Source organism: Delphinus delphis, chromosome 8, assembly GCF_949987515.2.
Source record: "Delphinus delphis chromosome 8, mDelDel1.2, whole genome shotgun sequence".
NCBI classification, from domain to species: domain Eukaryota; kingdom Metazoa; phylum Chordata; class Mammalia; order Artiodactyla; family Delphinidae; genus Delphinus; species Delphinus delphis.
In genome coordinates, this window is record NC_082690.1 from 34,797,904 (window position 1) to 34,810,064 (window position 12,161).

Here is a 12,161-nt window from a genome sequence, read left to right on the forward strand (position 1 = left end):
AAGAGTTTGGGAGTGTTCTTCTGTCTGCTATATCGTAGAAGAGTTTGAGAAGGATAGGTGTTAGTTCTCCTTTAAGTGTTTAATAGAATTCGCCTGTGAAGCCATCTGGTCCTGGGTTTTTGGTTTTTGGAAGATTTTTAAACACAGTCTCAATTTCCGTGCTTTTGATTGGTGTTTATATTTTCTCTTTTTTCCTTGTTCAGTCTCAGAAGATTGTGCTTTTCTAAGAATTTGTCCATTTCTTCCAGGTTGTCCATTTTATTGGGATATAGTTGCATGTAGTATTCTCTCATGATTCTTTGCATTTCTGCAGTGTCAGTTGTTACTTCTCCTTTTTCCATTTCTAATTCTATTGATTTGTCTTCTGCCTTTTTTTCTTGATGAGTCTGGCTAATGGTTTATCAATTTTGTTTATCTTCTCAAAGAACCAGCTTTTACTTTTATTGATCTTTGCTATTGTTTCCTTTATTTCTTTTTCATTTATTTCTGATCTGATCTTTATGATTTCTTTCCTTTTGCTAACTTTGGGGTTTTTTTGTTCTTCTTTCTCTAATTGCTTTAGGTATAAAGTTAGGTTGTTTACTTGAGATATTTCTTGTTTCTTGGGGTAGGATTCTATTGCTCTAAAGTTCCATCTTAGAACAACTTTTGCCACCTCCCATAGGATTTGGGTTATTGTGTTTTCATTTTCCTATGTTTCTAGGTATTTTTTGATTTCCTCTTTGATTTCTTCAGTGATCTCTTGATTATTTGTTTATGTATTGATTAGCCTCTGTGTGTTTGTATTTTTAACAGATTTTTTCCTGTAATTGACATCTAGTTTCATAGCATTGTGGTCAGAAAAGATACTTGGTACAATTTCAATTTTCTTATATTTACTGAAGCTTGATTTGTGACCCAGGATATGATCTGACCTGGAGACTGTGCCATGAGTCCTTGAGAAGAAATGTATTCTGTTTTTTTGGATGGAATGTCCTATAAATATAAATTAATTCCATCTTGTTTAATGTATAATTTAAAGCTTGTGTTTCCTTATTTATTTTCATTTTGGATGATCTGTCCATTGGTGAACGTGGGGTGTTATAGTCCCCTACTATGATTGTGTTACTGTTGATTTCCCCTTTTATGGCATTTTCCTGATGTATTGAGGTGCTCCTATGTTGGGTGAATAAATATTTACAATTGTTATATCTCCTTGGATTGATCCCTTGATCATTATGTAGTGTCCTTCTTTGTCTCTTTTAATAGCCTTTATTTTAAAATCTATTTTGTCTGATATGAGAATTGCTCCTCCAGCTTTCTTTTGATTTCCATTTGCATGGAATATCTTTTTTCATCCCCTCACTTTCAGTATGTATGTGTCCTTGGTCTGAAGTGTGTCTCTAGTAGACAGAATATAATATGGGTCTTGTTTCTGTAACCATTCAGACAGTGTATGTCTTTTGGTTGCAGTATTCAATCTATTTACTTTTAAGATAGTTATTGATATGTATGTTTCTATTACCATTTTCTTAATTGATTTGGGTTTGTTATTGTAGATGTTTTCCTTCTCTTTTGTTTCCTGCCTAGAGAAGTTCCTTTAGCATTTGTTGTTAAGCTGCTTTGGTGATGCTGAATTCTCTTAGCTTTTTCTTGTCTGTAAAGTTTTTAATTTCTCCATTGAATCTGAATGAGATCCTTGGTAGGTAGAGTAATCTGGGTTGTAGGTTTTTCCCTTTCATTACTTTAAATATGTCCTGCCACTCCCTTCTGGTTTGCAGAGTTTCTGCTGAAAGATCAGCTTTTAACCTTATGCGGATTCCCTTGTATGTTATTTTTTTTTCCCTTGTTGCTTAAAATTTTTTTTTTGTATTTAATTTTTGATAGTTTGATTAGTATGTGTCTTGGCATGTTTCTCCTTGGATTTATCCTCTATGGGACTCTCTGTGCTTCCTGGACTTGATTGAATCTTTCCTTTCCCATATTAGGGAAATTTTCAACTATAATCTCTTCAAATATTTTCTCAGTCCCTTCCTTTTTCTCTTTTTCTTCTGGGACCCCTATAATTCGAATGTTGTTGTATTTAATCCTGTTCCAGAGGTCTCTGAGACTGTCCTCAATTATTTTCATTCTTTTTTGTTTATTTTGCTCTGCAGTAGTGATTTCCACTATTTTATCTTCCAGGTCACTTATCAGTTCAGCTGCCTCAGTTATTCTGCTATTGATACCTTCTAGAAAATTTTTAATTTCATTTATTGTGTTGCTCATCATTGTTTGTTTGCTCTTTAGTTCTTCTTGCTCCTTGTTAATCATTTCTTGTATTTTCTCCTCCCTATTTCCAAGAATTTGGATCATCTTTACTATCATTAGTCTGAATTCTTTTTCAGGTAGACTGTCTATGTCCTCTTCATTTGGTTGGTCTGTTGGGTTTTTACCTTGCTCCTTCATTTGCTGTGTGTTTCTCTGTCTTCTCATTTTGCTTAACTTACTGTGTTTGTGGTCTCCTTTTTGCAGGCTGCAGGTTCATAGTTTCCGTTGTTTTTGATGTCTGTCCCCAGTGGCTAAGTTTGGTTCAGTGGGTAGTGTAGGCTTCCATGGGGGAGGGGCCTAGTGCCTGTGTTCTGGAGGATGAGGCTGGATCTTCTCTTTCTGGTGGGCAGGACTGCATCTGCTGGTATGTTTTGGGTTGTCTGGGACCTTATTATGATTTTAGGCTGCCTCTCTGCTAATGGGTGGGGTTGTGTTCCTGTCTTGCTTGTTGTTTGGCATAGGGTGTCCAGGACTGTAACTTGCTAGTTGGTGAGTGGAGCTGGGTCTTAGTGTTGAGATAGAGATCTCTGGGAGATCTTTGGGTGTTTGATATTACGTGGAGCCTGGAGCTCACTGGTGGACCATTGTTTTTCACTCATCTTTCCCACTTCAGAGGCACAGGCCTGATACCTGGCCAGAGCACCAAGACCTTGTCAGCCACATGGCTCAGAAAAAAAAAAGAAAGAATGAAAAAATAATAGAATAAAAGTTATTAAAATAAAAAAATATTAAAAATAAAAAGAAATTAAAAAGTAATTTAAAAAAAGAAAGGAAGAAAGAAGAGCGCTACCAATTCAAGAAAACAAATCCACCAATGATAACAAGTGCTAAAAACTATACTAAATGGAAAACAAACCAAAACAAAACAAAATGAAGAAAGAGAACTCTAGGACAGATGGTAAAAGCAAAGCTATACAGACAGATTCACACCAAGAAACATACACATACACACTCACAAAAAGAGAAAAAGGAAAAAAAAAAAAAATATATATATATAGTTGTTCCCAAAGTCCACTGCTTCAATTTTGAGATAATTGTTTATACAGGTATTCCAGAGATGCAGGGTACATCAAGTTGATTGTGGAGATTTAATCCACTGCTCCTGAGGCTTCTGGGAGAGATTTCCCTTTCTCTTCTTTGTTCTCATAGCTCCTGGGGTTCAGCTTTGGATTTGGTCCCGCCTCTGCATGTAGGTCACCTGAAGGCATCTCTTCTTCGCTCAGACAGGACAGGGTTAAAGTTGCAGATGATTAGGGGGCTCTGGCTCACTCGGGCTGGGGGAGGGAGGGGTATGGAATGCGGGGAGAGGCTGTGGCGGCAGAGGGTGGCGTGACGTTGCAACAGCGTGAGGTCCGCCGTGTGTTCTCCAGGGGAAGTTGTCCCTGGATCATGGGACCCTGGCAGTAGCAGGCTGCACTGGCTCCCAGGAGGAGAGGTGTGTATAGTGACCTGTGCTTGCACACAGGCTTCTTGGTGGCTGCAGCAGCAGCCTTAGTGTTTCATGCCCATCTCTGGCGTCCGTGCTGATAGTCGCGTCTTGTGCCCGTCTCTGGAGCTCGTTTAGGCAGGTGGTGCTCTGAATCCCCTCTGCTTGTGCACCCCGAAACAATGGTCTTGTTGCCTCTTAGGCAGGTCCAGACTTTTTTCCGGACTCCTTCCTGGCTAGCTGTGGCACATTAGTCCCCTTCAGGCTGTGTTCATGCAGCCAACCCCAGTCCTCTGCCTGGGATCTGATCTCTGAAGCCCAAGCCTCAGCGCCCTGCCCTCACCTGACCCGGCCAGCTGGTGAGCAGAGAAGTCTCTTGGGCTGGTGAGTGCCAGTTGACACTGATCCTCTATGTGGGAATCTATCTGCTTTGCCCTCTGCATCGCTATTGCTGTGCTCTCCTGTGTGGCTCTGCAGATTCCCCCCACCACCCCCACCATCTCTGCCAGTGAAGAGGCTTCCTATTGTGTGGAAACTTTTCCTCTTTCACAGCTCCCTCCCAGAGGTGAAGGTCCAATCCCTATTCTTTTGTCTTTGTTTTTTTCTTTTTTCTTTTGCCCTACCCAGTTACGTGGGAGTTTCTTGCCTTTGGGAGGTCTGAGGTCTTCTGCCAGGATTCAGTAGGTGTTCTGTAGGAGCTGTTCCACATGTAGATGTATTTCTGATGCATTTGTGTGGAGGAAGGCGATCTCCACGTCTCACTTCTCCTCCATCTTGAAGCTCCTCCCTCTATTTGGATTTAATTTGCCTGGTATCTTTCATATTTCAGTCCACCAAAGTAAATGAAGTGTTACTGTGAAATATGTTACAGCAACATTTCTTTCTTTTGAAAGAAAATATGCATATTTCCTATCTAGCTGGAAAGAGAAATCTCTAAAAGCAAGCCATTTCAAATTTAAGAAAACACAGTATAAATAACCCATGGTGGCTGCTATGATTTAATTTTAAAGCAAATGTTGACAAGGAACGTACAAATCTGGATTTCTTAAAGGCAACACTGGTGTTACCATACGAAGCATGTACACACCTGTCCAATTCATCTCATGTGACATTTGGGACCATGCACTTTATAGTTAGGTTAAATAAATTAAAACCACAAGAATATGCACTTCCTGAATAAGACGTAGTTCAAAACAGATATCAGACTAACAAATGATGTAAAATATTATTATTATATACACTAACATAATACAATAATGAAACATTATTGTTAAAGACACTCCTGATGAGAAGGTATAGGGTAGTGATTAAAAGCATTAGCTTTGGAGTCATACAGACCTGTGTTCAAATTCCAGCCCTGTCACTTACTACAGTTACTTATAACTTTTGTTATTTACCGGGTTGATTTGAGCATGTTACTTAGCCTCTCTGAGTCTCAGTTTCCTGCAAAATAGATTGCAGCTTGAGATTCCTACCTCATATTTGATTGTAAGAGTTAATATAAGTAATGTGGAGACTGGCTATACTATCTGAAAAAACATCAGAAACTTGAGATGCTAAGTGCATGAATATCTCATCAGAATACCTATGGTTCCTTATTATTACTTGATTCTTCACTTTCCTGTTCATTCTTATACTAGGAAAAATTTTCTACTTCTGCTTCAAAATTTGGCTCTATGTCATAAAATACAAGGCAGCTAGTGCTGAAAAACTACATCTTACATAAATTAGACACTACCTTTGTGCTTCAGTATTCAAACAACCTTACTTATTTCCCCCACCATGAATTCCCCATACCAAAAAGATTGGTAATTCTCTTAAGCTAGTCAAGTCACACATGTAGGCACAAAGGAAATAAAAGGGTCAGTTTATGAAAAAACAATAATTATTTGGAAGGTCAAATGTGTGCTGCCTTTGGTGTAACATTAGCTCAGTCTTCTGTCAGGTTTAGGGACTGTAAGGCATTTTACTTACTTGCAGAGCCAATTGAAATTGTGCACTTGAATTGAAGAAGGACTGTGCAGAAAAGTTAACTTTAGGGAGTTAGCTCTATCAAGCTTTCTCTCACTCAGAAAATACATTTTTGTATTAAAATTTGAAAGAACCAAGGATTTTGATGTAGGAAACTGAGTTTGTCCTCTAGCACTACCACCTGTTGACTGTAACCATGAATAAGTCTCAGATTTACAGTTTACTGATCTGTAAAATGGGTTTCCTGCCTAGGTCCTGCCTACCTAGTAGGTTTATACTGAGAATTAAATGAGGTTATACATATGAAGACAGCTTGCTATAGACAAATCAAGGATTTAATGATTGAAAGGACTGGGTTTAATTCTCAATTAGAAACTATTTAACTTTTTTTTTAACAAGTTCCTTAACTTTTCTCGACTTCAATTTCTCTTTCTCTACAATGGGGATAATAAAGCCTATTAGACAAGATTGTTGTGAGGATTTAATAATACCATGTGTGAAAAGCTTCAAACAAAAAATCCTGTCTGATACTTATCAGTCGGCTGTTTTGTGTATGAGGTTAGTAATAAATAGTTATTGGAGTCTTTATTTAAATTTATTTCACATAAGTTAAAATTTTCAATTAAAATAGAAGTTATCTAAATTTCTAAATTTAAATTAGAATAAGGTTAAAATAGAAAATGATCTAAATTGTGAAACAGAGAAGAATGGTTAAATGTCCATCCATCCAGAGAATATTCTACAGGCGTTACTAATATTGTATTGTCATGGAAAGATATTTGCCATACATCATCAGGGAGTGAAGAACATAAAGCAAAGTATATGGAATGATCAATTTTTTTCAATAAAAATTATTTGGAAAAAATTTTGGAAAAATATATCTAAAAAGTGTAGTGGGACTATGGGTAAGTTTTATTTTTGCTTTTGGGGTACCTGTATTATCTATTACAATAGTGTCACAATCATGTACCAAAATAAAATATTAAAATGTTAAATGAAAATAATAAGCATGAAAAAACTGACCTCCTTCAGCTGAACATATGACCACAATTTGACTGAAAGGTCCATCTCCTTTATTGTTATAAACGCCAACCTTCACTTCAAAGGGAGTAAGAGGAGGGACACTTTCATCTCGATAAATGAATTTTGAAGCTTCAGAAGATGTCACCATTTTTTCCTTCCAGCCACGTGTTCCATTGGGTCGGAAAGCCACAATATAGCCAAAGCCTTCCCCATTCTGAAACTCTTCCGATACTGGCTAAAGAAGAAAAATGCAATTAAATATCAGGAAAATAATTCATCAAAACCCCCACTCTTTCCAATCTTTAAATTTTTAAAGATTATGGATAACTAGAGCAATAGAGACTCTCCAATCTTTATATTACATTGGAAACCAACATAGAAAAATAGCTTGACAGTCACTGGAAATTTAAAAGGCTTTAAAGGTATAAGATTAAAAAAATTAAATGGTATCAGTTGGTATTTAAGAAAAGCATCAGGAGTATTGAAAACTCTTGAAGTGAAACAAATTTGCTCGAACTAGTCATGTATATGAAACAAAGGTCCTTGGATTCCACACTAGAATGTAATATGCTGGGGAAAACTGTCATATGGTCTGGTGGTCGGGAAAATCTTGTCACTGGTAATGCTCTGCAGAGGGCTTTGCACAGAAAATCTCGGTGAAATTAATGTAAGACCTTTCTTCTAGTTTTTTCTCAATTACTGTTGTGCTTTACTAACATATGAAAAAATTAGTATATAGAATTTTTTCAAGAGACTTGTACTCCATGGCTTACATTTAAATTTGTTAAATGAGCATCAATTGCACACCAAAGAAAACAGTAATTGTCATTAACTAGTTAGTCAGTGGAGCAGTTACCAGACATTGCCTAGCACAATGTTTGACAAATAGACACACAATAAACCTTTGCTATATTTTCTTATTTTGAATTTTGATTTGAGAGAAAACTATGTATTGAGTGGAGGAAAAGAGACAAAGCCTATTATATCAAAGTACTATAGACTAAATGTTTATACCCCTTCCTCCCCCACAATTCATGTGATGAATTCCTAACACAATGTGATGGTACTAGGAGATGGGCTTTTGGTAGGTGACTTGGCTATGAGGGTGGAGTACTCATGAATCAGATTATTGACCTTGTAATACAGAATCTAGAGATCTGTCTTGCCCCTCTGTCACGTGAGGACATAGTAAGAAATTGTGTTTTATGAACCAGGAAGCAGGCCCTTGCCAGATCTGAATCCACCAATGCCTTCCAGAACTAGACTTCCAGCGTCCAGAACTGTGAGAATTAAATTTCTGTTGTTTATAAGCCACCCAGTCTACAGTATTTTTGTTATAGCAGCCCCAGCTGACTAAGACATAAAACTGACAGGGAAGGCAATTCCGTTTAGAGAGGTTTGATCTCAGTGAAGGTCAGGTATTGGGAAGTTAATACCTCTGCAGAAATCAAAAACAAGGCATAAAGTTTTATTGAAGAAGAGGCATATGAACAGAAGAACAGGTCAGAGGATGTGCTCATGGAAGATTTCTTACTAGGGAAAGGAGTTTTTCTATATGTTTCTGTACATTCTATCATTGTTCTTAGAGATGGTCAGGGATTGGTTGTTTTCTCCAATAGTTATTTCCATCTCCATATTCTAACGCATTGTTCTGTTAGCTACCTAGCTATATTTGATAATAAAGTTAACATTAAAGAAGGAAAGTGGCTTTATGGAAAATAAATGTACCTCTCACACTCTTTCTCCCCTGTTCCTTTCCTTTGACAGAAGGAATTTTGGAGGTCATACAGTGAGGGACACAAAAGAATAAGGGTTTTGGATTCAAAGCCCCAATTTTACTGCTTCTCAGGAAAGTACTCAAACTGTGCATCAGTTTCATAATTTTGTAAAACAAGGAAAATTATCCCCACTAATAGGATGGTTGTATGAGATAAATGAAATAACCCAGTCACTACTCCAGGAAAACCTCAATGGTTTTAGCCTACATATATGTCAAGTGTGCTATTCAATTGTGAAGTAAATAAATATCAAACTAAGCCAAATAAACATCTGAAGTAATTTGTGAGAGAATGTGTTTTAATCATTCAAACTGTATTCTGAGACAGCCTATATGACAGGACAGCACACTTTAGACTTGGTATGAAAATGAGAAAAGTTCATTTTGGAAATATTCATGTGAGTAACGCATGCTCAAAGTGTTTCTTAACCTCCTTTAAACAGAAGTTACTCAGTTACTCTATACCAAATACTGATACTCTATGTGTAACTTTCTTTTTTAAGGAATCAACAAGTTCTGACATCTGAGTAGGCTTTCTTACCTCCCAGGCGATGACTAACTCGTGCCTTCTTCCACTTCTTCCTCTTACATTGGTGGGTGTTGTCTTTGGAACTGTCGTTAAAAATGGGCCAAGAGTGAGGACAATACATAGATGTACAATTTAAGTGTCCCTATACCAAGAATGCATCATAACCCTACTCTGGTTGGGTAACATCCCCAAATAAACAAATCAAAATGTGTTTGGAAGTCAAAGTGGTCTTATTAAATATTAAACAAAATGTTTGTGACAAATACCTTGCTTTCAAATATATGTGGGGGAGTTTGATATATATTTTTCATGGCCACATACTGCATCCCCAAACTAGTTCAATTGTATAAATGCTCTGTGGTTACTAAGGTCCAAATCATAATTAACACTATAGTCAAGGACATCTGCTAATGGTTAGTTAAATTTCATCCTACATGTTTTCTTCTTCCTGAGGATGTGAATCTTCTGTGATTTCAGGGCTTGCAGAGCCCCTGGAAAGTCCACAGGTTGACATTAGCCTTACTGCTTTACTAGAACTCCCAGGTGGCTCCAGTTTAAAGAAATCTTAGCAACAGTTCCATGGAGTGAGAACCTATTTAAATGAATAAACATTTTAAAAAACTGTCAAGAATGAACCTCTCTGCAAACTGCAAAATATATAGATACCTGGTGAAGCTTTTTCAAATGCAAAACTATTAAAAGAATAAATGTGTCAAAGGAATTAAATTCCCCTTCATGGCACCAAACCACAAAACATGTAGTTGAAAGGGAATATATTCAAATGAAGAACTGTTAAACGAAGAAAACTATTAAAAGAAATCTTTTTCTAGGCTATGAGCCTGCATTAGCAATTCACTTCAGCATTGCCTTTATATCCCAGCATATAGTTTTTTAAAAAATATTGATATACTCATAAACAATAAATTCACTCCCATTTATTACCTACTTGGAGTGGAAGGCTGTTAATTACTGGTAGATATTAACACAGCATTTTATATACTGGAAAAACTGATGCAGAATTTATATGCTACTAGAAAGGAAAAAAACAATTCTTCTTGGACCACGGAGGTGGAAGAGAACACTATCATTGCCTCCATTGAACTAGATGATATTTATTCACCAGGTCCAAATTTCATTTCCTTGACACTTTTCTCCGTGAACATGAGTTCTTGTCTTTCTCATGCACACGTAGAAGGATATATACAGAAGCCATTACCAATATTTCTTTTTTCACAGTTACATACACATTAAGGATTATTCATATGTGGAGTTCACTCTCATGAATTCCCTCAGAATTACATGGAATTGGATACCCCTTTGTCTCTCAATCAGGAAATCAAAAGGAATTCAACTAAGAAGAATGATGGTATTAGAGCAATAACAGTGAATATGCCTTAATTTATATGAAGAGCAGGCAGATGACTTAACTTGAGTTTTTTACTAGTAGTCATAAGTTATCACTGCATGTAACAATCTATGACACATCAGTCTGCCTTGACACCATGTCTCAAAACCACTGTTATAGAGTAGTAGTTTTAAATTCATTTTCTGGTGTATGGTATGAGTAAAGCACACAGGAGGAAAACTGGTTTAACTGTATGTGTAAAAGGGTAGGGCTACACATTTCCAAATATACCCTCAGTGGCTAATCTCAGAGTTCTGAATATTGTGACCATGAGTGCATGGTCAGATAAATAGTAGAAGCAAGTTAATTTGTTGATATGGTGCCACTATGGTTTCTCTTAGTACCATTTGTTTGTAAAATATAAAAAGTTATGCACACACATATGCTTCACATTCATCACTGACAATAATTAACAGGTAAATAATATTACAAGTAATATCTACCACAACCACCTACTTCATCTGTTACATTGGAATTGCTAGTTTATACCCTAAATGTAGGAATTTGAATATTTTTCTTTGAAAATACCCTCCCTATGATCATGGATTTTGTGGAAAGACTAGGCACTGAGCATCCTTTTCTATTTTATTCAGCCCTCAAACATCATCTAAAAAGAGGATGCTTGGAACCTCTAGCTTAGGGTTGGAGAGTAGGCTATAGGCTATCTTGTGAACATCTCTCTCTTGAAGCTCATTAAAGAAGTATGAGTAGAATGAAATTCAAGTGATGATTTGAGGTCAAATCTTTCTTCTGGAGCTTTGGTAGTATTGTTCCATAGTCTAATAATGTTTTTATTTTTTAAAAAGAATATTTAGAGTTTTCAAAAGTTTTAACTTTGTGAGTAAAAAAATTGAAAAGAAACTAATGAAAAATGTGGTGAAAATTTCCACTTTGAGGAACCAAGAAAGCAAAATTTAATTTGTTTCTGTGTGAGTTACTTCCATATCAAATTATCCATAAATGACCTAGATTCTGTAAAATTTATTTTATCATTTGAAATTAGTCTTTGAAGTCTTCCTACTGCTACTAATTCCTTTTAAGAAGATAAAATAAATAAATGTAAATAAAGAAAATAAAATAATGTAAATAAAGATCATCCAATTTTAATGTATAATAAATGACACAAAAGAGGCACTATAGTTCATTGAGTTTTAATAGTATATGTGTATAAGCACCAACTGTTCTTTTTTAAGAAAGGCTTACTAGATATAATAGGAAATACTAACAGAAAACTTAAGGCTTTAAAGACGTGGAAATAACCTAAATGTCCATGGATCAATGAATAAAGAAAATGTGGTGTATTATACAATGGAATACTATTCAGCCATACAAAGAAGGGAACCCTGCCATTTGAGACAACATGGATGGACATCAGCGTCCTTATACTAAGTGAAATAAGCTGGACAGGGAAAGACAAATACTTTATTATCTGACTTATATGTGGAATCTAAAAATATGGAACTGGTAGGAACAGAGAACAGATTGATGATTGCCAGAGGTGGGAATGAAGGGTGGGGGAAATGGGGAAATGTGGTCAAAAGGTATGAACTTCCAGATATAAGATAAATAAGTTCTAGGGATATAATATACAACATGATGACTAGAGATAACAATACTGTTATCGTATATTTGAACGTTGCTAAGAGAGAAGATGTTAAAAGTTCTCATCACAAAGAAGAAAATGTACTTGTGTGAGGTGATGGATGTTAACTAAACTTGTGGTAATCATTTTGCAGTATAT

At 36.2% G+C, this 12,161-nt stretch overlaps 1 protein-coding gene across 1 annotated transcript in view; it reads right to left on the reverse strand.

The window, feature by feature from the left end:
* CNTN5 (contactin 5) overlaps positions 1-12,161 on the reverse strand; it is a 416,285-nt gene that overhangs the window by 43,807 nt on the left and 360,317 nt on the right. Inside the window, exons 13-14 of the mRNA XM_060018068.1 lie at positions 9,028-9,098; positions 6,710-6,944 (exon numbers count right to left, since the gene is read on the reverse strand). Of these exons, the coding sequence (XP_059874051.1) occupies positions 6,710-6,944; positions 9,028-9,098 (306 nt within the window). The remainder of the gene's footprint in view (positions 1-6,709; positions 6,945-9,027; positions 9,099-12,161) is intronic.